The sequence below is a fragment of the Rutidosis leptorrhynchoides genome, chromosome 6 (genome assembly GCF_046630445.1).
Source record: "Rutidosis leptorrhynchoides isolate AG116_Rl617_1_P2 chromosome 6, CSIRO_AGI_Rlap_v1, whole genome shotgun sequence".
NCBI lineage: Eukaryota > Viridiplantae > Streptophyta > Magnoliopsida > Asterales > Asteraceae > Rutidosis > Rutidosis leptorrhynchoides.
The window spans coordinates 344,070,233-344,095,461 of NC_092338.1; the positions used below are offsets into that span (position 1 = coordinate 344,070,233).

The 25,229-nt window shown below is 34.2% G+C and overlaps 1 protein-coding gene across 2 annotated transcripts; it reads right to left on the reverse strand.

Annotated features, from left to right (window-relative positions):
• Positions 1-14,191: 14,191 nt before the first annotated feature.
• Positions 14,192-21,005, reverse strand: LOC139851564 (uncharacterized). 2 transcript variants are annotated; one of them, XM_071840647.1, is made up of 11 exons: positions 20,931-21,005; positions 19,929-20,013; positions 19,651-19,679; positions 17,656-17,706; positions 16,948-16,998; positions 16,720-16,779; positions 16,268-16,350; positions 15,708-15,855; positions 15,560-15,610; positions 15,282-15,386; positions 14,192-14,469 (listed from the first exon to the last, which is right to left on the reverse strand). In XM_071840647.1, exons 1-11 carry the CDS (start codon positions 20,976-20,978, stop codon positions 14,335-14,337), a joined length of 846 nt encoding a protein of 281 aa, XP_071696748.1. In that variant the 5' UTR covers positions 20,979-21,005; the 3' UTR covers positions 14,192-14,334. The 2 variants fall into 2 exon arrangements, with proteins under 2 accessions (XP_071696748.1, XP_071696747.1); XM_071840646.1 differs by having other exon boundaries at positions 15,708-15,861.
• Positions 21,006-25,229: the final 4,224 nt, after the last annotated feature.

The following is a 25,229-nucleotide window of genomic DNA, read 5'->3' on the forward strand; positions in this document are numbered from 1 at the left end:
AAATCGGGTAAAACAGTTAATTTAGTCCAAAACAAAAGCACTTGCAATAAACTTTACAGAAACATGTGATAGATAGTTTTTAATTGAATAACTTGGTACATTCTCCCCACACTTAGTTTCTTTCTTTGCCTTTTTATTCTCCTTTATTCTATTTTAAATGAATTCAATCGTTTTAGGGTGTTTCTCAATTTATGTCCTTTCCGAGGTAACGATAATTTCGGTATTAACACCTAGTTTTCATCGTTCATAAATATGTATAAACATGATTTTGACTTCATTTAGTTGAAAATTTTTCAAATTTTCACAAAATTTGGCAAATAAACTAAGTATAAACCCGAGAGAATTTATAACCCTTCCCCACACTTAAGATCATGCAATGCCCTCATTTGCATGAAATCAGACTATAATTATAAATTCATGAGGGTGATTAGTGTAGAAAAGTGATTAAGATTACCTAGTTTGTACTTACAAAGCTCGTCGAATGATAGATGGCGCGCCTCACCGTTCATTCCTTTTTGTTTTATCACACATGTTTTTCTTCAAAAATGGTTGCTTTTCTGAACTGTTTGCTAATATTTGAAAATGCGTCTTTTACCCTTACTTATTATGCATGTTTATTTAACGAGTTATGCACTAACCCGAACCCCGAATTTAACGTTAAGTGGGGTTAAACTTCCCCACACTTAGCTGACGATATGTGAAGTCAGTAGAATAAGTTCCAAGAATTAAAATAGTGAGCCAGTTATTTACATCTCGGGTGGTATATATTATATCAATGGGTTTAAAGTTTAGACCCACCCGATTGTCACTACTTAATTCTTTTTTAAGTGTAGCTTTTAGTAAATGGATATGTCTCTTTTCTGGTTCTTGGTCAAATGGATCGATATACACCGACATACATATTTCTATAGGGTGGACAATTCCTAACATTTCCTTCCTTTTATTCTCAGGATCAAAGTTTTCACCTCTATTACCCAATTGGGTGAAATTCGAGGTGTCATTATCTATTACAGCTCGTAGTTCATTTCCGGTGGATGACTCGTCTATTGAGAATATTGTGTTGGAAGGTTGTGGAATGGTGAAGTTCGGTTTGGCCTCGGGGGTAAAATTTTCAACGTTATCGTATTCCCAAGAGTACCAATTTGTCACCCTTACTTCTTCTTTATCCATTGATGGATCGATGATTTCGTCGGTAGAGGCTAATGGGTCGATATGTTGTGAAATTGGTAAGACTGAATAAAAAGTATCATCGGGATAGTTGGTGATTTCGGAGCTCTCGAATTCATCAAAATTCGATGATATGAGATTTTCTTGCACACGACTCCTCAGATCAACAGGTGTGTAGTCTGATAGAGTTTCAGCTTGCCGGTTTACAAACTCTCTCATTTGTTCATTTTGAGCATTGAGTTCTTCGAGTTTGATTTTCATATAATCTAAAGAATTTTCAGGCACATAATTTTCCTCGTCTTCTGGTTGTTGAGTTTGGATATATTCTTGGGAATAATCCCAATTTGAATTGTATTCTTCGTAATCGTTCCATTCAGGTTCCGTGGGTGCGTAATTTTCCATAGGAACGTAATAGTAACATTCCCATGTTGAGTGATAATCTCCACAAATTTCACAACCAGTTATTGTTTCGTCGTTCGTGATCCAAGATTGACCGAATGAATTTTTATCAACACTCGTTTGAGAGTATTAATTTAATTGATTTCGGATATCAAAAAGAGTTTCCATAGCCTTGTTTTCAAAATTTTCCATTTTATTGCGATGGCCAGATTTTAGCTACAATGTGGTGCATTTACTAATTATCCTATTAGTTATAAAAATAGAAAAACTTATATAAGTTGTCCAATTAATAGACTTTTCTGCTTTTGCCCACGTTTCGAATAGCCAAAAGATGCAGCAGGGAGCCAGAACCCTTTAAATCGGAAGCTCACAACTCAGCCACTAACAAATCCAACTATTACTACGAAGCAGAAAATTGTCAACGTCCATTAATTTAACCACTTAAATAATTTTTCTTTCCGTTTGAGATATTAGATAAGAAATAGAGAAAATTTCTAAGTCCTAAAAACTAAAGCGTCGAGAAATAAGAAAGAAAAAGAATGCGCGTCGAAAAACGTTGAAAAATAAAAATAAGAAAATAGCGCGTCGTAACTTAAAAAGGAATTAAAAACTAAGAATTAAAAGTTGCGTCTAAAAATATTAAAGCTTAAAAGAAAAACTATATCACAAATGGTAATAACTTAAAAAGGTACTAAAATATAAAAACGGCGTCGCAAAATTCTAAAGCACCTAAATCTTAGTCTAAAGAAAAAGCACTTAAGGGATTTTACGGCAAAGCCTAAAAATCTAAAAATAAAAATAAGCTACGGCAAAATACTAGAACTTAAAACTAGCTACGAACAATAAAGATACAAATATTACACTAAAAAAATACAAAATACAAAAATAAACTTAAAGTTGTAAAAAGTACAATTTTTATAAAAATATTATTTTTATATTATTTATTTATTAAAACTATTAATTTTATATATATATATTTAATAATACTAATTAATATTTAAAATACAAATTAAATTAAAAACTTAAAACTAATTATAATAATAATAAGTAAATAGGGTTAATAATAATAATAAATAATAAATTACCCGTAATAAATGCTGATTAGGGTTTCTGTCGGTGTCAGGGTGGCTCCGCGAGTCGCGGTATTCGAGGCTTCAAACTCCGCGAGTCGCGGGGTTCCAATTTTCAACTCAGGTACAGTTTAAAATTTGACGCGTTTTTTTTTTTTTTTTTTTTTTTTTTAGGATTTTATATTGTTTTTCTAAAAATAATATATATTTATACAAAAATGAATTAAAAATATAGAGTTTTGCCGAGTCCCCGGCAGCGGCGCCAAAAACTTGATGTGGTAGCGTGGGGGTACGTGATAGTACTATATTTTACTACGAAATACGTTACAAATTACACAAGTTTTAATTATTTATTTAGAGAATGGATATACCTAAACCTTGCTACAACACTATAGGCAGTGTACCTAATCGTAGAGTAGTATAGTTTTTAGTAAGTCCGGTTCGTTCCACAGGGAGCGGGCTTATTGCACACTATATTTTTAAACAACTATATTTGTACAAAATATATATAATTATATATAATAATATATAAAAGGGGGTTTACCGTTTAATGACCGGTTTGTCGATTTATATTTTAAGCAAAGCGTATAGTAAATGACGATATTTAAATAACAATAAATAACAATAATTAAAATGACAATAAATAAAAGTACGAGAAAAAATGAAATAAAATATATTATGCTTATTTAAACTTCCGTAACCATGATGTTTGACTTGTTGATTTTAGTTTTATGCCCATGGGTTAATTGTCCTTTGTCCTGGATTATTTAATATGTCCGTCTGGTTTTTGTCCATAACAGTCCATCGGTCATAAATATAAAATGCGAGTGCCCTCGTCAAATTATCCTTATACCCGAAGTTAAATATTCCAACTAATTGGGGATTCGAATTGTAACAAGGTTTTAATACTTTGTTTAATGAATACACCAGGTTATCGACTGCGTGTAAACCAAGGTTTTACTACTTTGTTAACAATTACACCAATTACCCTTGAATGTAATTTCACCCCTGTTTTAATTATTCTAGTGGCTATTAATCCATTCCCGTGTCCGGTTAAATGAACGATTATTCGTACATATAAATACCCCGCCCATCGTGTCCGATTGAGTGTATATGGTAATTTATAGGGACGCCCAATTGTAGATCTTTATATTAACATTAACAAACTATCATTTAGTTAAACAAATATAAAGCCCATTAATAGCCCATAGTCTAATTTCCACAAGTGTCGTTCTTTTGTCCAAACCCCAATTATGGTACAAAGCCCAATTGCACAATTTTAGTAATTAGCCCAACATCATGATTACTTCGTTTTAAATAAGCATAATAATAACTTAAGTACGAGACATTAATTTAAAAAGGAGAACATAGCTTACATTGATTATTTATCGCGTAGTGTTACACGGACAGAGCTTCGACTTTAAAAACCCGTAAAAATAACTTTTACATAACCCAAACTAATCTAATATAACACTAATCTATACTATATATACATATATATATATTTATTTATATTATACTAGGGAGTATTATTATTATTTTTGTTTTTTTAAAACTCGTCAGAATTCGCGACCTTTTATAGGGATTATGAAATTTCTGTGCTCCGCGAGTCGCGGCACTTTGTGCCTGAGAACTCCGCGAGTCGCGGGGATATGGAATACAGCTCACACCCCTTTGGATCTTCTTTGCCGACGTTTTATATATATAAATATAAAATATAAATAATTAATATAATTATTTATATATTATATTATATTCTTGTGCATAGTAGACTTGTAATTTTTAGTCCGTTGCGTCGGGCGTTAATAGTTGACTCATGTCCTGGTTCCGGATTTTCGAACGTCCTTGCGTACAATTTAATATCTTGTACTTTGCGTTTTGTAACTTGTACTCTTGTCATTTTTAGACGTTCCTTATCAATAAATTGAACCTTTTTAATTGTATCTTGTACTTTTGAGCTTTTTGGACCTTTGCGTCTTCAATTCGTTGTTTTCGCCTTTTGTCTTCGCACTTATTTAATATAAATGAATATTACATGAAAATGGAACAATTGCAACTGAAATCTTTACATATCGGAGGGATATTGATACTAAATATATGTTCATTTGGAGCACTATCACATACCGTTTGGATCTACCAGCACAATTGAGCTCAGTTCATCCTACCTTCCACGTGTCAAACTTGAAGAAGTGTCTTGCTGCACCAGAACTTATCATACCACTGGAAGAACATACAATTGATGACAAACTCCACTTTGTGGAGGAACCTGTCGAAATTATGGATCGTGAGATCAAAACTTTGAAACGCAACAAGATTCCGATCGTTCGAGTACGATGGAATGCCAAACGAGGACCTGAGTTTACTTGGGAACGAGAGGATCAAATGATGCGGAAGTATCCTCACCTTTTCCCGACTCCTCCATCTACCTCAGCTTAAAATTTCGGGACGAAATTTTCTTTAACAGGTGGGTATTGTAACGACCCTGGATTTTCCAACGTTTATTTATTAATAATTATTATTATTAATACGTGTGATTAAACGAATGTATGTTATTACATTTACATGTTGCCATGATTGCCCGTACTTGACTTTTAAGTGCCCGAAACGTCTTTGTGACACACGAAACTTCACGAATAATATTTTCAAGTATTATTTGCATTCATGATTAAGTTTTATTAATCATTTTAATTAACTAAGGTTGTTGGTTAATTACTTGGGCATTTAGTAGTGTTAATGGACTTTTAATTGGATTAACTTGTTACTACTTGAAACTTGAGCTTTAATTATTGTTAGTGGACTTAAAGAGCCCACCCTACTTCATTCATGAACTCTTAAGACCATACTTGCATGTAAGTATCATTTAGATCATGAACTAGTTAGTTAAAGAAGACTTGGAATCTAGTTGCACACCTTCCCCATGTATGCACCCTTAATATCCACACTTTTAAGCTTTAGCATCTAAGTAACCATTGAACACTTCTCCTCCCCTTTGTTTTCTGCAGTTGGTCGTGGCCTATAGGCCATTTGATAGTGTTTTAATTTTTTTTTTACTACTACACTTACTAGCATTACTCTTCTCATTTCAAACACACACATACTTCTCATTTTCTCTCAACCATTTTCTCTCTTTTTCTCTCTTTCTTGTAAGTACTTTGCACATCTTTTTCTCTCTTCTTTCCCTTGTAAAAACCGAATACATACACATTAAATCATCATCATCTTTGTTGTTGTTTGATTACTTGTTAGTTATAGTTGTTTACTTACTTGTTGTTGTTACATACTTGTTAAAAGAATCAACTTTCTAGTTAGATTCTTCTTTTATCTTTTAATTACAAGAACACTCAAGAACATAGCTTACTAGTTATGATTCTACATATACTTTCTTAAAAGATTGCAAGTTCATGTGTTGATTAAACTCATACTTGAAGTTCATGAAGTAAACTTTAAAGTTTACTTTCTAAAGATCAAACTTTGGTTTGAATCTTTAAAGTATGAACAACCATGAACAAGTTACATGTTTACTTAGTTTACTTCTTCATTCTTGCACTTTAATTTCATGTAATTAGTTTAAATGGTCAAGAACTACAAGTTAGCCTTGATCTCTTTAATCTTGAACTAAAAGTCAACCTTGAAAGTTCAAGAACACACAAATAAGTTTTCTTTAAATATAACTTTGTTTACTTATGCTTGATCTAGACTTTTGGATCTTGGATCTTCAAGATCTAACTAAGAACCATGTTCTACACCTTAAGATCTTGATTAGTTAGTTTATTTGCAAGTTTATAGTTCTACATTACTTTCATACTTCATGTAAGTGTCAAACCTAAGACTTTGATGTAACTTTGGTTCATCAAACTACATGCAACTCTTAAGTGAGTTGTGCTTCATGTCTTAGACTTGCACTAGTGTTATGATGGTCAATACTTGGTTGAGATGATGTAGACACATCAATGAGTTGTACACTTGAAGCTATATGCATCAAGGATGAGAACCATGATGAACATCAAGCACCAAGACCACCGGAACTCACTTAAACTTACTGTTTCTGTCCAAAACCTACTGACCTGCTGTTTCTGTAAGAGACCAGCAGACCTGGGCTGTTCTAACCATGATTTTTAGATAGATCTTTTCGATTAGATAACTTTTCATATAGGACTCGTCTTAATCCGAGTTACGGTTTAGGATTTATGGCCCTCCGATCGTTACTATGTCCTTTAACGTTGTGCAGAAATTTCTGACCTACTCGCACTTAGACCGTCGCCACGGTCAAACGAAGACGAGTTTGCTTCTGTAAATTTTACCACACTTAAAGGACTCATATACGGAGCCATGGCCACTAGTCTCACCTTGTTTCAGTAAGGTTAGAGGCCGTGGTGACTGATCGAAGTCAGCCTTTGTTTTAAACTACTTTCATAAACGAAACCTACTTTACGTCTTTTGTTTGATGATGAATGATGATGACCCTTAAGACCTTATTTACACAATTTTAAACCTATTAATACGATTTACTGACTTAGTACTATTTGCCTTAGGTTGAGGACCTTCGGACCGATTACTTGCACACCTTTTCCGAACCGACTTTACGACTACATTATCATTGTGAGTTATAGCATTCCCTTTTTACTTTAACTTATTTTGGGAACTGAGAATACATGCGGATTTTATATTTTACATACTAGGCACGAGTACTTAAACTTATATATGTGTGGGTTATACAACGGCATAAACATTCCCTTTAGCTCGGTAACGTTTAGTCATTGGTTTTTGAACCGGTGAACGCGAATCTTAGATATGGATCCATAGGGTTTGACATCCCCACTCGGGCTAGTAACGCTAGCATTTAATGGGTGTTTAATACTTCGTAGACATACGCACTTGCCAAGTGTACTTTCAGGGGGTATAAACGTTAAGTTAGTTACCAAGTGCCCACGGTTAGCATATACTTTTACATACTTTCGAAACGCTCGTTGTAGCACTGAAATCTCGTGGCCTACCTTACATACTGTTATACTTAAACTATAGCTCACCAACCTTTGTGTTGACGTTTTAAAGCATGTTTTTCTCAGGTGCTTGAGGTTAGCTTCCGCTGTGTACTAGTCATGCTGTAGACACCCGCTGGTTAGAGTTGCTATCGCATGAACTACTTTATTTTGCATTCAAACATCCGTACTTTTGAACTATGACTTGTAACGACCGTTGTGGTCACATACACTTATTATTTGCTTCTACTTAGTGAAGCATGATTTTGGATTGTAAAACACTCGATGTTGGTTTAGACATCACTTTATTATTGAATGCAAAACTCTTTTTGAAAATGCATATAGTATTTGACCTTGTAATGATCCTGTTGTTGATGGTCCGTACATGATGATTTAGTACGGGTGTATGTATATTTTCTTCAGATGTAATACAGATTTGATGAGTTAATATCATATTAAGCTCATTTGATTTTTGACTTGAATTAGAAATGAATAATCTCTAAAACATTAAAGATTTAATAATCTTTACGGAGTATTTCACTAATGTAATCAATACTCAGTTTTATTGATATTTTCTCAGTGAATCATGTTGGTGCTCATGGAACTCTTGCTAACTTCGCAAGGTACGAATGATGTTTTCTAGAAAGTTTCGAATACATCGAAGATGAAAGTATAAAATCAACCATATAATTGAATAATATACTTAGTTTATTATGAAATGGAATTCATTGAGTTGGAAACAGAGATTGTAGTTAACGATGGTTAAGTCATTAACGAAAGATGTACATCATAGCATATTAGTAATGTGAATTAACCGAGTAGTACCTACCAGTTAAGATTCACACGTAATAACTTGGTACGAAAAGATTTATTTTGATTTCAAAATTCATATATATTAAATATACATAAAATTTCTTCAGGGGAAATGAGTTAATACTTAATCGGTTATTGTTGCTGGTATTTCTTGGTAACTACGATGCGTATGACGTTGATGTTCAAGGTACATATTGTGATGTTGAGGCTTGCGGTGCGGATATTGTTGGTGGTGGTAATGGTACTGTTGGTGTTGTTGTCGGTGGTATTGTTGATGCCGGAGATTCTGCTGGTGCTTGTAACCTTTGCACCATATTCTCCAAAGCCACTACCCGAGCGCGAAGCTCGTTGACTTCTTCTACTACACCGGGATGATTGGCGGTTCAGACGAGCGGATGAATAAGATCCAGAATTTGAGAGAGTATATGATCATGACGAGATATTCTGGAGATGAGAGAGAAAATGGTATTACGAACAGGTTCGCCGGTAAGTGCTTCAGGTTCTTCGCCAAGAGGGCAATGTGGTGGATGGAAGGGATCGCCTTCTTCTTGTCTCCAATAATTAAGTAGGCTACGAACCCATCCCCAATTCATCCAAAATTGATGATGGCTAATTGGTTGATCCATTCCGGTTACACTGTCTTCGGAATTCAGGTGAATATCCATATCGGAATAGCTGTCAGACTTTAAGGAATTTGAACTAGATATGGGATCCATTTTGTATAATTAGGGAGATGATTTTTTTTATATGAATTAGATTATAGAATTTAGTTTGGTATTCTTCAATACATAATTTACATATGTATATATAATACCAAATTCCATAAATCACGGAGAAATTTTCGGAAGATGTCAGGAAAAGTTTACAGTAACAGATACGCTAAGATATGAATTTTGTCTATACACTATTCATGCAATCAATGTAGTAAAACGTGTCTAGACTAGGAATGATAAGCAGGTAATTTCTAACAAAAATGATAAGCAAAACTTTTGACATGCAGACACGGTCGAAGTCCAGACTTACTAATGCATCCTAACAACTATCAGTTAGACACACTCATGCAAGACCTGGTTCGCTAGGACCAATGCTCTGATACCAACTATGACGATCGCTCCAAATCCATATGGACGAACACGTCATTCATCGATTTCATTGCGAGGTATTTGACCTCTATATGATACGTTTTGTAAACATTGCATTCTTTTGAAAAGGCACACCATAAATGAATATTTAAATCAAAGGTTTTCGACATCTGATGATTTCTACATATAGACAATCACCGTAAATAATAGTTTACAATAGTACTTCCGTTGACAATGCAGTCAAAATAAGATACATGGTGATGATTTGGTGAATGCAACGTTTCCTTAAAAAATATGCCATGTAAGACTTCATGCACATAGCTTGTCTAACATATAAGCAAACAGCGGAAGACTTCTAGGGAACCTGAGAATAAACATGCTAACAAGTGTCAACACAAAGGTTGGTGAGTTCATAGTTTTAATGTTTTGTATAATCTGTACATAAAGGTGGATCACAAGATTTCAGTTGTTTCATCCAGAAACGTTTATCAAAATATTCTACGAAATTGAGCACCCTGGTAACTAAACTTAACGTATATATAATTTGTACCCTTTGTATAATCATCTTAATAATACACGCAAACCAACGTGTACGCTTCTCAAATAGTATACGTCCGTTAAAAGGCTAGTGCTCTAGCTCGGACGGGGATATCAAGCCCTATGGATCCATATACTACTACTCGCGCCCACCAGTTCTTATAACTAGCAGTTACTAGTTACCAAAGCTAAGGGATTTTCGGTTCAAACTCAGTGTAGAATTTAGTATGTACTTGTATCCATTAAGTTTAAGATAAAGTGCATGTATTCTCAGCCCAAAAATATAGATTGCAAAAGCAATTAAAAAGGGAGCAAATGAAACTCACCTTAGCAGCATATAAAGTCGTTCACCAAAATGTGACTGAAACTCGGATTACCAAATAACCGTATATCTCAACCTAGAGAACATATGTTGGTCAATAAATATCTATCAAGCTAGGTTAGGTCATAGTGTATCACAATCCTAATGCTCGAGATCGACATACAAAAGTTATCCAAAGTCGTTTCAAAAAGTCAATTTTGACAATAATTCAACAAAACGAGACGTGCCTTATATATGGATTCATTTACTTGGCTGGTAATATTCAAAAATCCAATTTATCATTCTTGCAAACAAGTTTCAAAAGCAATTTCAATCAATGTCAATCATAATTCAGTTGATCATATATTTTAATTCGTTCACCGAAATTACGCGATTTCTAAATGAAAAGTTATTGATTTTTCGCCAGCTTTCCAAAAACATGCATATTATATACCTTTTATCAGTAATATATGTATTTACTTCGTGATTCATCATAACTATTTAACGACAAAATTTAGCATACAAGCATGCATAAATATATATACTCGAGCACTAGACATGGATACACAATTAATGTATAAAAGATAAAATATGAGTGTTTACGTATCAATATTGAGATTCAATATTGTAGGAAAGTACGTAGACGCAACAGAGATGATAAATACTAGATTTGATTCACAAATATACCCTCGAACATTACCCATAACCTCCTTGGCAATAAACCATAATTTCCTTAGCTCTATCCCGCTCAAAAACCCATTTTGAAGGTGACACGCTCATAACCTCGTCGTAGTATTTTAGGTATATATACTACTAATAATAATATTATAATAAGAATAATAATAATAATAATAATAATAATAATAATAATAATAATAATAATAATAATAATATAAAAAAAATATAATAATACGGAGGAATGAATCGAGCTTTTATAGTATGTGGCCTACTACAGTACCTCATGCGATCGCATAAATTTTCAGTGTTTTTGCCATGCAATCGCATGGCCGCCTTATCTGTTTTTGTTTGCTAGTTCGTCGACATCAAATAGTGTTTACTGTAGCAAATAGTGTTTACTGTAGCAAAGTCAATTTACTGTAGCAAATAGTATTTTACTGTAGGAAAGTCGTTTTTACTTGTACATATATATATACATACATATAATTATTCATGAATCGTCGAGAGCAGTCAAATGTAATGAAACTGTTCTAAAATTTTGAGATTCAACTTCATAGACTTTGTTTATCGTGTCGGAAACGTTAAATCATTTAAAGATAAAGTTTAAATTTGGTCAAAAATTTCCGGGTTGTCACACATGCTCTTCACGTGATAGGAGGGTAACGATAAAATAGACAGAAAATAGACGGGAGGACGAGGGATGTAGATTTCTGATACATTAGGGACGAGGGATGCACAAAAAAAAGAAAAAGGACAGGGAGTCAAAGTTGATGTAAAGTTCAGGGACGAGGAATGAAATTTTGTCTTTATCAAATGTATAATACAATTACAATGAAAAAACCGTTTATTACTAATAACATTTGTATCGAAAACATTAATATTGAAACTAACGCATAGATTATGAACCCGTTTATGTGGCAGATTGTTTATTTAAAAATATAAGTATAGTCAGCCTTTAATTACTAAAATATTAAATTTAATGAATAATAAATAAATCTTGAAGTCCTATAATGCATATTGAATATTGAAGTTTTTTTCGAAGAGTAGTACGGGATCATCCAGGGGACTTAACCTTCCACGCTTTCATCTCCCTGCAGTTACATAATCCGCCCCAAACTGCTGCCCAGAAGGAAACCCGGCCCAATCCGAGGGCATGGGCGGTAAAACACCCCTCTCTCACTGCCCCCACAACGCGATGTGCGAAATGCACACTTGGGTGAAATTCAAGGGTAAATGGGCAACATTGTGTGCAATGCTGCACTCCACGGGAGTCAAACCCTAACCTCTCGCTAAGAGAGGCAGACCACTACCATATGAGCTACAATACAATGTTATTGAATGATAAGATATGTGGCCTTATTATTATTTTTTTTAGTAATAACGAATATAAGTCAAATGTAAAGATCTCGACTTTAAGTTATAACATGTGTTCATGTTTACATATTGATAAACTCAATTTATTTAGAGATCTCTAATTTACAATAAATACGAAGTACATTTTAAATAATAAGGAATTTGATTTGAATTAGAGATCTTATTATTTTTCGATTATTATTGTGATTCTAAACGTAATTAGATAGAATATTAGGAAAATTACATACTTTTAATTTAGGGACTTATTTAGGAAATTATTATTATTTAATTCGGTTTATTTGAGAAAATAATACGTAGGATTATTTAATTCAGTTTAATTGAGAAATTGACATGTGTGCAAATTTAATTCAGATTAATTGAAAAATTGACATATAAGATTATTGGCATGTGTTTTATAATTATGTATAGATGTATAGATAGATAATGAATATATAGTGGTTTATAAGTATTTTTTGTGGTGTACGGGTCATCACATTTCTTTTATTGGTGAAAATAAATAAAATATTATGATTTATAACTAAGTAATTTTTGAATTTTTAATTTATTTGTGGAATTCCCACGGGTCCCGGGTCCGAATCCTAAGGAAGGCTAGATTTTGTGGAATGGGGAGTCCCATATCCGAATCCCAAAGGGGGTTTTCCCTACCAGGTTGCTCATGGGAACGATGGGTTTCCTCCAGATCGTGGCTGTGAGTGGCATATGATCGAGAATGTGGTTAATTACCCTCTGGGTGATACCGAAATTGTCGGTAAAAAAGGGCAAATTCCATTAAAATATAATTTTTTAACCTCAATTTCCTATGTTTATTTCAACGTTTGAAAGATGGTTTTATCAAATGTTAATCAAAAAGATAGTATCAAACGTTTTGCTAAAACATTTTATGGAGGTACTCTTTAAATGTCAAAATAAACAATCATTTAACTTCAAAATAAACATAGATTACCTAAAATAAGACATTGAGGTAAAAAGGTTATCTTTTGATGAATTTTGGCAGCAACAAAAAAAAGTACATGACCTTTTGCTAAAACATTTTATGGAGGTACTCTTTTTTTACTTTTTATGTGGTTTTTTCTATAATTACTGTTGTTAAAAGACTCAACGAGTCTAAGATTTTTTGGAGGTGGTCGAAGAGCCGTTTGAGTGGTGGTTCCGTACATGTTCGTCTTCGAACCCTAAACTGAGATGTAAGGTTAGACAAAACAAATTGATTGTAAACTATATTAATTTGTCGGTTCTCTTGCTCGATATTAATTTTCTATCTTCAATCCATGTTGATATTGATTCATCATTCATGTCCTCCCCTTAATTTTCATTTCCCAATTTGTAATTTTTTTATTTTACATTTCCCAATTTGTAATTTTCATTTGTTTTACATACAAGTGTTCGGAAATTTAAACCAACCACAACACCCCTAACAGTTAAAGTAATTGATTAATCAAATTTGTACAGATTTCAACTAAAAAACGCAATGAGAGATGTTAATTAGCCCTTACTTTAAACTTATAAGAGAATCACAATTTATTTCTATATTCGATGTAAGACGAGTTGTTACATATGCATTAATGTTGGGAGCCTGTAGAGAAAGTTATCAGAAACGAACATGGAGTAAACCGATTACGCCGCATACATTTGTAGAAAATGTTCTCCTTCTCCGAGCAACCTGAACAGGGAAGAAACTTTTGTTGTTTAACCTTTCATAAATGGATTAGATGATGGATTTTTATAGTCCCTACTCCCTATGAAAGATAGTAAATGAACATAAGGTAGAGTATGAATTTACACACAATAGGGTGCACGTTTTGTATTGCTTCACAACTAAAGATGAAGTGTTGAAACAACACATTTATTATAATTCAAAAGGTTCATGTGAGCTATAAGCTACTTAATACACCTAGCTATTCAAGCTACACATATTGATCCAACTATGGTTTATATCACATTATGGTTTTGTTGATCAAGGTTGCTACATGACGAGCCACCCATACTGAGCCGGCCACAGTGCAACAGAAAGAATGGGTGTGACCCTCTCTTTCGATTTCTACTGCAGCATTTGGTACCTGCTTTACAATCTGTGATCACAAATTTAAAATATACTCGTGTTATTAAAATACATAATACATTTTCATAAATAAAATTGGATTAAAGAATAACCAACTTTGGCCAAATTTATGTTTCAGGTGATATATATCTTTTTACCAATTTAAACTTTCAAGTTCAACGCAGTACATCAAAATGATAACTACGAACCTGCTACGAAGATAAAAAAAAATTAAGAGGAACAAAATTTTTTGCAACTCATTGGAACTTTTAGGAAGTTTTCTTCTTTTTGGTGAAAGCGAAGTTGGTTACTCAATGTCGGAATTCAGCCAAAGTCAGTCGTTGTCTATGGCGAATCCGGGATCAAACTTATAAAATATATTTCAAACTTAATTGTAATTGAAAGGTACTTTAATGGTTGTTTACTTTAAAAAACAATAAATCCTAAAATCATATGGGGTTCTATAATTATATTTAGTATAATTATATTTAGTGGTGTCCTATACAATTTTAAGCATACTTTGTAAAAAAAAAAAAAAAAAAAATCCTAACGAGTGGTTCACTGGACCCCGTTCCCTTAGAAGCATTAGATCGCCCCTACGTTGTGTTAAGCAACTGAACCTAGGGGATATTATGGTTCATAATACTAATGGAGGTCTCGGTTTCAAGCTTCACTAGCAGCTTATCTTGGGTGACAATGAAATAGGGCCGGAAACAGTCACAGAAATAACCCGGTTAGACCGCGTATATCTGAGTAAAATTTACTACCCTTTACCGGTAGCCTGAAAAGGAAAAATATTATCCGTTTATCCATTAATGCTTGGCAATGACATAAATGTTATACCTCATCATGCATGTTCAATGGAGCCCAATGATCATCATCACCATACAAGAATGCAATCCGAGCTTGATTTTTCCTAATGAAGTCCCAATCTGGTACCTTTACAAGCTATACAAAAGATAACTGTAAGAAACTGTTTGGAGGTTCAATACATACAATGACAATTTTAAAGCAAAAAAAGAAAAAAGAAAAAAAGAAAGACTCCTTTCGGTTGTAATATGCGCCGTAGAAACAACTGGATAAAGATTTATAAAGATGGTAGTGTTTCTTTCAGTCTATACCTCTTCAAACTCAGTCATGGCCAAATATAAAACGTTGCGCATTGTATGATACTGTAACAAGGTAAACGATACATCAAGTGAAAACAGTTGCATCTCCACAGATATATAATAAATAACATTTCAATTTTGTAGAAATAATAAAATTTACCTTAAGAACGCGCGTACACAGAGCATCAATAGCGGTAGTTGACCATGTTTTTGCCAATGAATTTTTTGCAATAAATCTAGATGCATGAATTGGTAGCATCCCAAAAAATGCGACGGTAGCACTGATTACACTGGATCTCAACGGTGACCTGCGACTAACATGATTTAATAAAAAATCCCAGAAAAAAATGTTTAGATAATCATATGTTCTGGTGGCAAATAAAGGGCAGTCTGATTAGGATAGATTATCAGGTAGTATCATACTTAAAGGTAGGAAGATGGGTGGGTTAAACAGGTTGGGCCAAGGATCAAACACTTCATGTTGTTTATTTTTATTAAACATTTATCATGAATTATGTGGTTGACCATTTGACGTGTTCCCTTTTTTCACCCGTTTAGGATAAGACGCGAACATATCAAACAATTCATAAGTTGATGGTCGAATTTGCCACCTCTACTCAGGTTAAAAATTCTACATAGAACGAAATTAACGTCTCTAAATCAAAACAAAAAAGTATTAGACAATTGTATGTTTTCAATTTATGGTGATAGTAGTTTAACCTCGAAATCTTCTTTATAATCGTTTGTTGCTGCGACTCTGGGTTCACCAAAAGAAATGGATACAGTGCAATAAGATACGCAACCTGTTATATCAGACCAAAACATCAGAAATAATATGCTAAAATAATTAGAATAATCATGTCATTACAATTACAATAATAATAATAATAATAATAATAATAATAATAATAATAATAATAATAATAATAATAATAATATAATAATAATAATAATAATAATAATAATAATAATAATAATTATAATTAGATATATATTAATATAATTCAAGCGGCTGTACGCATTATAATTAGTCTTTGGAAGACTTTGAACGCGTATAATCCATTTCACCTGTCACCATTTTAACTAATTTTTTTCATTTGACCCGTTTGAGGTCAAAAACAGCCCAATAATCGAATAAGATAAGTTCAAATGCCATAATGTGTTGTGATCACCTTTTCAGGAATTCGTTTAATTATTTCAAGAGACATAAACGACCCAATTGAGTGGCCCACCTGTAGAGACGACATGATGCATCAGCTTCAATTATTAGGTATAAGAAGTAAGTAATAAGGAAAACAATAATATCATACTTTATCAATTTTTGTATTTATTGCATCAGATTTCAACGGTTTTTAGTAAGTTCAGGGAAAAAAACATGATGTAGGAATCAGTAAACTCACAACTATAAGAGGAACATCAAGATTTTGCAGTTCCTGTTGGATGAAATTTATCTGAGGTAACAAAAAAAATAAATGAAAATCTTATAAAGAGTTATTAGTGACGAAATTAACGAGTTGAAACAAGATATAAACATGAGTGTTTGGTTTAAAATTCTGAAACTGAATCTCTCGTTTTTGTAACTCGACGTCACAATAGTTGACCTTTAATGTATGAATTAACAGATTCAGCTTTTGATGATATATACATGACCAGTTTCGTAGTAGTACATATCAATTCTTAAATGGTTTATGATACGTATACCTTATAATCAAAACCAGTGTTGTAAAACTCGGCCGAGTTCTTGGGGAGTTCTCACTTTAGATCACCAGCCGAGTTCTCGGTGGCCAACTCGGTCAATGACCTAGTTACCCTGTCAACAGCGGAGTTTCTCGGCCAGCTCAGGGAGTTCTCAGCCAACTCGGTAACTCGGTCAAAAACTTGACAATTCGGTTAAAAACTTGGAAAATTGTTGAAAGTCTATTAGAGATTATATTAGAACATATATATTTACGTATATTAAAAACTAAAACGTCAACGTAAGTCGACATCTGAGTTCTCCCCGAATTGCCGAATTGCCGAATTGCCGAGAACTCCTCAAAAATCCCAACCGAGTTCCGAGTTCTCCAACCTTGATTAAAACTACGTCATTAGAAGATTATAAAAATTACCTTATGATCGATCTGTTCCTGTAGTGAGAACAACTTCCCATTTTCCCAATCCTAACAAAATACAAACAAACGTCATGAATATCACAATTCCTGCAACCTAACTATGATATGAAATGGAAATTTTGATAGTTAACTCAAATAAAATAGACCGAAGAATCTCTCAAAAGGGTGAATTCGAGTAAAGTAAGACATTATAATTATGATAATAATTAAATTATATTAGTTAATAGTGATGGAGAATAAAATATCTTATGATTTGTATAACTCTTTTATATATTAAAAATGGTATGTGAGTAAGTGACCGAAATAATATTGTCGTGTAGCATTGTAGGGAATTATGAACCAAAATGTAACAAGGAAGCGGTTAACAATATGCATGACAGAATATCATAATAAGGTCACAATTTAATGATACAAATACTAGAAAATCTCAAGGTGACAACATCAACCCATGTTCTGATAATATAGGTGTTTCGGGTTATGTCTTATCCTATCAGGTTGAATGGGTCAAAAGCTGCCCAAAGTGTGATGCATAGAGCTCGTAAATCATTTTCAAATAATTTTAATACTAACGAGATAATTCAATAACCATATTGACACACAAATTTTATAAATAATATGGATGCCATTTTGATTCAACCTACCATTTCAACATGTACTGATCAAACCAAAATCGTTTGGTATAAATAGATTTCGGGTTTGAGTGCTTGATTTGTGAAAAAGAGTGGATCGAATGTTTTAACTCCAATAACTGTGCGAACCCCGATTTGAAATCTGAATTTCAAGGGCGTACAACAATCGATGGGATTAACCTTATTCGATCGGGATCGAATAAGTTAATATCTTAGAATAGAGAGTAATTCCGATATCGACCGGAATCTTTATCGGAATTGTGTTATCAGCTGGAGAGATGTTACCGTAATTAATTTGGGCAGAGTAACATTAATGCGTCCAGTCTTTTCTGAACGAATGATCTTGTTCGTTTATTTATAGACGTTATAAGGGAATGGTGACGTGGCACATGTCCCTTTCATGGTAATAACAAACTTTGCTATTTTCTAGGGTTGACGTGGCACCTGTCCCTTTCATGGGAATAACAAGCAGATCCTAGCAAACTTTTCCTGGATTCGCAGGCTGACGTGGCGTGCAACTTGTTTGTGTATTTGTTCCGGGATCATGTGCTTGCTCCAAGACGATGCATTTGTTCCGAGACACGTGCCTGATCCGGGAAGGTGTGTTTGTTCCGGGACGACGTGCTTGTTCCAGGACGACGTGCCTGTTCCTAGACAACGTGCTTGTCCCGGGACCGGACACCTAAGCTGGGAAGACGTGGTAGTTCCGAGAGTGTGGTAGATCCGTCTAGGTTGTGACGGGTGGATGTCTTGCTCTTCGTCCAGGCAAGAAGGTTTTGCCTGCCGTTTACTCCAAGTGTTTCTTCACGGGTGTAATGTTACAGCCGGGAAAGATTGTTACCGGTTTATAGGTAGCTTTGTAAAGGTTGTCGGCTGCCCGACACTCATAGTTCAGCAGACCTTTTTCTGTGACGATATGGTTCTTGGTTTTGCAGCCGACTAGTTGATGTCGGTAGCTTGCATTCTTGTCCGGGCTGAAACTTCTTGTAGCTTCCCGGCCAACCCTTATCCGATGTGATCCTTCCCGGACGCGTTCATAAGTGACCTTCTGATCAGGTTACTAAGATGAAACCGGGAAGATGTCCTTCGTCCGTGGTGATTTATGCCGGGTATGCTCTGACCGGGATGCTACTAATTAGTGCCTTTCTGAGACGGATTGTTATGCGTATCATCATGTACCAAAAACGTTGTGTGTTTTGAAACTAACAGATTTTATTTCCCACAATCCTAATATGATCAAAGAATGTTGCAATTAGACCATAACAAACTTATTATACACACTATAAACATGAGAAAATATAAAAAGACCACACATATTGCCATATTGGACTAAACTAGAGCATTGCACAACCATACATAATACCTTTTCCGAGTGTGATATATGCCCAATACCTGAAAATAAAACAAGTAAACACAAAAAGGGTCAAATTACAAACGCGTAAACGGATTAACGGGTAAATGGTTAAGGTTTCGCTATTCATGCTAACCGAGTCCGACCTTTTTCCCTTGTCAACCCACGATATGCTACTAGTGAGGTTTGAACCTGAGACCTTTTGTGACGATAATGGGACCCAACCACTAGCATTGAACTTTTGATAAAATGATAAATATAAAAATGAGCAGGCATTTAATGTTAGTTACCTGTTATTGAAGCAGTTTCTCCCATTTGCTCATAAAGCGACTCCAAAAAATCATTGTAAAATGAAATAACTCCTGTAACAGAAATCTGCATATTAAGGTTTAAGTCAAGTATACGGGATACAAGCAACCAACTTTTAAATTTATTTAACTTTCAAGTCGTGCCCCAAAATTTGTCATATAATGTGTATGCTGGTGAAACATAATGTGGAACTTATATGGCGTACATTTGTCATATAATGTGTATGTTGCTAATAAACATATAGTTGTTCATTTTGCTACTTGTACTTTTTGCTTGGGCAGAGCAAAGTTAACGACAAACCAATCCATAACCGATTAATAACTGATTAATGGAATTAACCAAACCGAATTAACCGACTCCAACTAATAACCAAATATTCAGCTATAAGTTTTTAGATAATCGACTAAGTTGGGTTTGTTCTACCATAGCCGATACAAATTAACTGAACCTCCCAAATTTTATGTATTGTTTAGTTTATCACAAATATATATAGGTATATACATTTATACATTTAGATACATATATAAGTTTATAAAACCAATACGTTCTTTAAATTGTTGTACATCTTGATAACTATCATTTTGAAAGTGACTGATAACCACTATTTGATTCAATGCATGTTAACGACAGCTTTAAAGATGATTGTAGTTAGCAAAATCCTTCAATTTATTTGCTAAACAAATATGACCCATAACCAACAAATTAACCGATAATCAGCTACCCAATAACTTACGAGTAAAATATAACACTGACCGACATGTCGGTTATGGATGATTCTTATTCTTAACTTGTGCGTAAGTGCATAACCGATTAACTGACGCATGCTTATTGTAATCTACTACTTGCATAGATCTTATAACATTACTTTACTACTCAAATTGAAAGAGCGATACTTTTTTGTATCAATATATTAGGGTTCTATTTACAATTTTAGTCTCAATTTTTAATATGAACAGAAAAATGAAGAAATAAAATAAAAATACCTGGATTTCCAGGAATGAAAAGAAGATGTAATCTGGGGTTTGTGGCATGAATTTCCACTAATTCTGTTTTCCTACTACACTACCACACAAATCATCAAAACCCCAACATATATATAACAAATAAATAAATAAATATAATAAAATTAAGTGAATTGTCGTGAAATTACATACCCAGAAATATTGCAGAATCTGATATTAAGTGATTTTTGGGAAATCAACTGTGATTTCTGGTAACCCATTTCAGATATTTTGTAGTAACTGTAACAACGGCTGATTGATTTAAAAAACTATAATTAAATTAAACATATTAAACATAACATATAAAGGCTTTTCATATTAAACATAACATATAAAGGCTTTTCAAAAAAAAAAAAAAAAAAAAAAAAAAAACATAACATATAAAGTGTGTTGAAAGCTTATCGAAAAAAACGAAGCAAACTACATTAATATATCAATATAATCTAATCTAATCTAATCTAATCTAATCTAATCTAATGCAATCTAAGATGTAACTTAGAGTTAAATAAATAGGAAAAGTACCTGTGAGTAATTGTAGGTGGGGAAGATTTAATGATTCGAAATATTGACGATAGGGGCATGACGCTCAAAGTCACAAGATTGATAAAAATCACTGGCGCTGTCTAAAGCTTCCACGTTGAAAGCTTAAAAAATGTTTAAAACGACAGAGGAATGATGTTGGGCCTTAAGTTTTGGAAGGTTAGTGTTTGCCCATTAATTGGCCCGTTCTCTGATACTTATCTTCTATGAAATCAACATTAACATTAACATTAACATTAACACTAACACTAACACTTTATATACTAAAAGTGGTGAAGATTTTCGTCGTTTCAGTTATATCGGTTTGTCGTTTTGAGTTTGCATTCACATTATAAACGGGCCATATCTTCTCGCTCGGTGCGAGTTAAATTTTTCCGAGACCACCGTTCAACTCGAAAAAATCTTACGAACCCAACGAGACTAATTATACGCGAAACGGACACTTTTTAAATAACGCTAAACACAACGACATTCTGTATCTTTCTGTTCGTCGCGAGTTAAATTTTCCCGACAGCACCGTTACACTTGAAAAAATTTATTGAACAAAACAAAACTAACTATGTTCGAAACGGATACTTTTTAAAAAACGCTTAACACAACGACATCTAAAACGGCGCTTAACACATGAGCCTTGTTCCCCTCTGTAAATAACAGCGCTACGTTAAATATGAATACGCAACCCGAAAGCCCCCGCCGCAACGCGCGGGCTGGTCCGGACTAGTTTTAAACATTTCGCCTTAATATAAAAACGGAGTAATAATCTCTACATTATCACTTTTTACTCTAGACTATTAAATTAAATACGATTAAATTATTTTGTAACATTTTAAATCTCTACGACATTCGTTTACAGCATTTTTAACTTTTAAGTTTGTCTAATTTTAGGCTATTAATTACAGGATGAAAGTTTGGACTTAACGCATTCATATCAAATGCGGGGCTAATCGATCTTCCAATCAGTGGCATGAGATTCACATGAATGACAAGATACGATAAAAAAAAAATGCAGTAAGTTGGACCGAATATTTATCTCGACGGATGTAGCTGATTTGTGGCGAAATTGTTCGGTGCTCGCACTTCTTAGAGAGATTTCAGATCACTGATCGCTTCTATTTGATGCCAAAATTCGGGAATCACTAAATTTTGGGTCCAAGCCCTTTAAGTTCTTCAACGCGTGTCTTAAGCATGAGGAATTGGGGCCCTCGGTGGAAAGAGTTTGGGCCGAAAGATGTACTTGGGTCGTGCAGATATCGTCTTCTAAAATAAACTTAAACGCCTCAAGGATGAATTAAAAGCTTGAGCCAAAAGCAGGTTTGGCAAAATAGATGAGGACATTAACAAGCTTAAGATTAAAACCCAAGAATGGGAGTTGGCTGTCGAATCCTCTACCCTTTCATAATCAGTATTAGCGAACACGAAGAAGATCTCATCTCTTTGCAAACTCTAAAAAATAGTACTCCGTAAGATATCAATGTTAGGGCAAAAAAGTGGAATCCTATGGACTACCGATGGTGATGCAACTACTCAATATTATCATTTGGTAATCAATACTAAATGAAAGGAGTAACAAAATTTCGGGTATCAATGTTGATGGATCATTCTTGAGATTTCAAATCTGTCCTGCTTTGGTGATTTCAGGCCTATAAGCCTGATTGGTTGTCTTTACAAAATTTTTGCGAAGCTGCTATTCAACTGTTTTGTAAAGTGTTTCCGAAGCACATTAGTGAAAATCAGTCCGTCTTCATCAATGGAAGCCAAATCCTTGATGGTGTTTTAATCGCGAACGAGGTGATCAATGCTTATAAAAAAATTAAACGTAAGATTTTCCTATTCAAAATGGATTTTGAAAAAGCCTTTAATTTTGTAAATTGGGGTTTCCGGGATGAAATAATGATGCAAATGAACTTCTATCAATAATGGAGGAAATGGATCAGTGGTTGTCTAGCGTCGGGTAGCACATTTTGTCCTTATACGAGGAAGCCCCACCCATGAATTTTTGACTAAGAAGGAACTTCGTCATGGTTACCCCCTATCACAATTTTTATTCATCATCGTCGGTGAAGCCTTAAGCGTAGCTTTACAATACTATACTCGATCTTCTCTGTACAAAGGCATAAAAGTTAGGGAAAGGAGGTGGATATGGCACATCTATCATACGTGGATGATGCCCTTTTTGGAGTGTGGTCGATACAGAATATCATCACTTGTTTTGGGATGGCATCTGGGATGAAAATTAACTTCAGAAAAAGCAAAATTATAGTCTCAACGTTGGTTCCAATGACGAATGAATTATGGCTCAACTTATCAACTGCTCATATGGTTTCATGCCTTTCACGTACTCGGGTCTACCAGTGGGCAGGTTGATGAGTTCCTTTCGATCTTGGACTGAAAACTGACAGATCCTCATCCAAAGTAAATCCCCGGAGATCTAAACTACTCTCGGTGGGTGAGGGGGCTTAACCTTAAAAAAATCGATCTTGAGAATCCTACATCGCCCCATCTTAAACTCGAATCTATAAGGAGGAAATTTCTTTGGAACACATTCGACAAAAGTCCATAACATGGGTGAATTGGAATCGAACTCTTATGAGTAAAAATTTTGGTGGTCTTGGAATAAGAAGCTTAAGAGCACCAAATCTTAGTCTCCTATTCAAGTGGTGGTGGAGGTTCAAAAGAACTCTGTTTGGGTAGGCATTGTCCGATCGATTTATGGTGACGACAAGATTCAAACATACCTAACAACATCAGTTTGGCTATATGGAAAAATATTAAAAAAGAAGGGCGTGATATTGACAAAATTAGTGTTCCTTTTTTCGTTTCTTTTGTTCAAAAATTAGGAGATGGCACAAAGATACTCATTTGGAAAAACAGATGGATGCGAAATATACCTGCTAATTTGGAAGAAATGTTTTTAAGACTATTTGCTTTAGAATCGAATCGTGAAGAAACTGTTGTGGACAGAACTCGGAATGGCGAATATGGTCTAACATGCTCCTGGAATTGAAATAATCCCTTACGAGGTCAAACAGAGCTTTCATAATTGAAGAAGCTACTCTCAACTGCTCCTGCCTTAAACACTTTAGAGGATAGCTGGCTTTGGTGCATAAAGTCGAAAGGTAAATTTATAGTGAAGTATCTCACATCCTTAATTGATTATAGCACTCTTTGATCGAACACATGTTTGATCACTACCAGCTGGCTCCGTGATATTCCAATTCTGGTCAACGTATTTATTTGGCGTTTGGCAATAGATAAAGTTTCTACGAATGTAATTTGGAGAGAATGGGAATAACACTGGATTCGAATGTTTGTCCATTTTGCGAAGCATGCCCAGAATCATAAGACCATTTGTATTCTATGTGCAGATTTATTACTCCACTGTGGCGAAATGTTATTTCATGGTGGAACATAGTTGGATCGACACTTACTGGGATATCAAATTCAATTAGCTAGGTGAGCAACAACTTGGGATCCGACAAGTTAAATCAAGCCTTCCTCGCTGTCAGGTACATTCTCCTTTGGATTATTTGGAAATGGCGCAACAAACTAATATACAACACACAAGAGCAAAGGAGATCGATAATTATAGAGGACGTTATGTCTAAGATTCATATTCTATCACATATATGGTTATCATTTAAAGGAAAATCAATGGCGGTATACTTTGAAAACCTGAAAGACAGATCCATGTAGCATGGTGAAATAGAAGTAATTGGGGTTGTGGGTTTGTAATAGGAGATG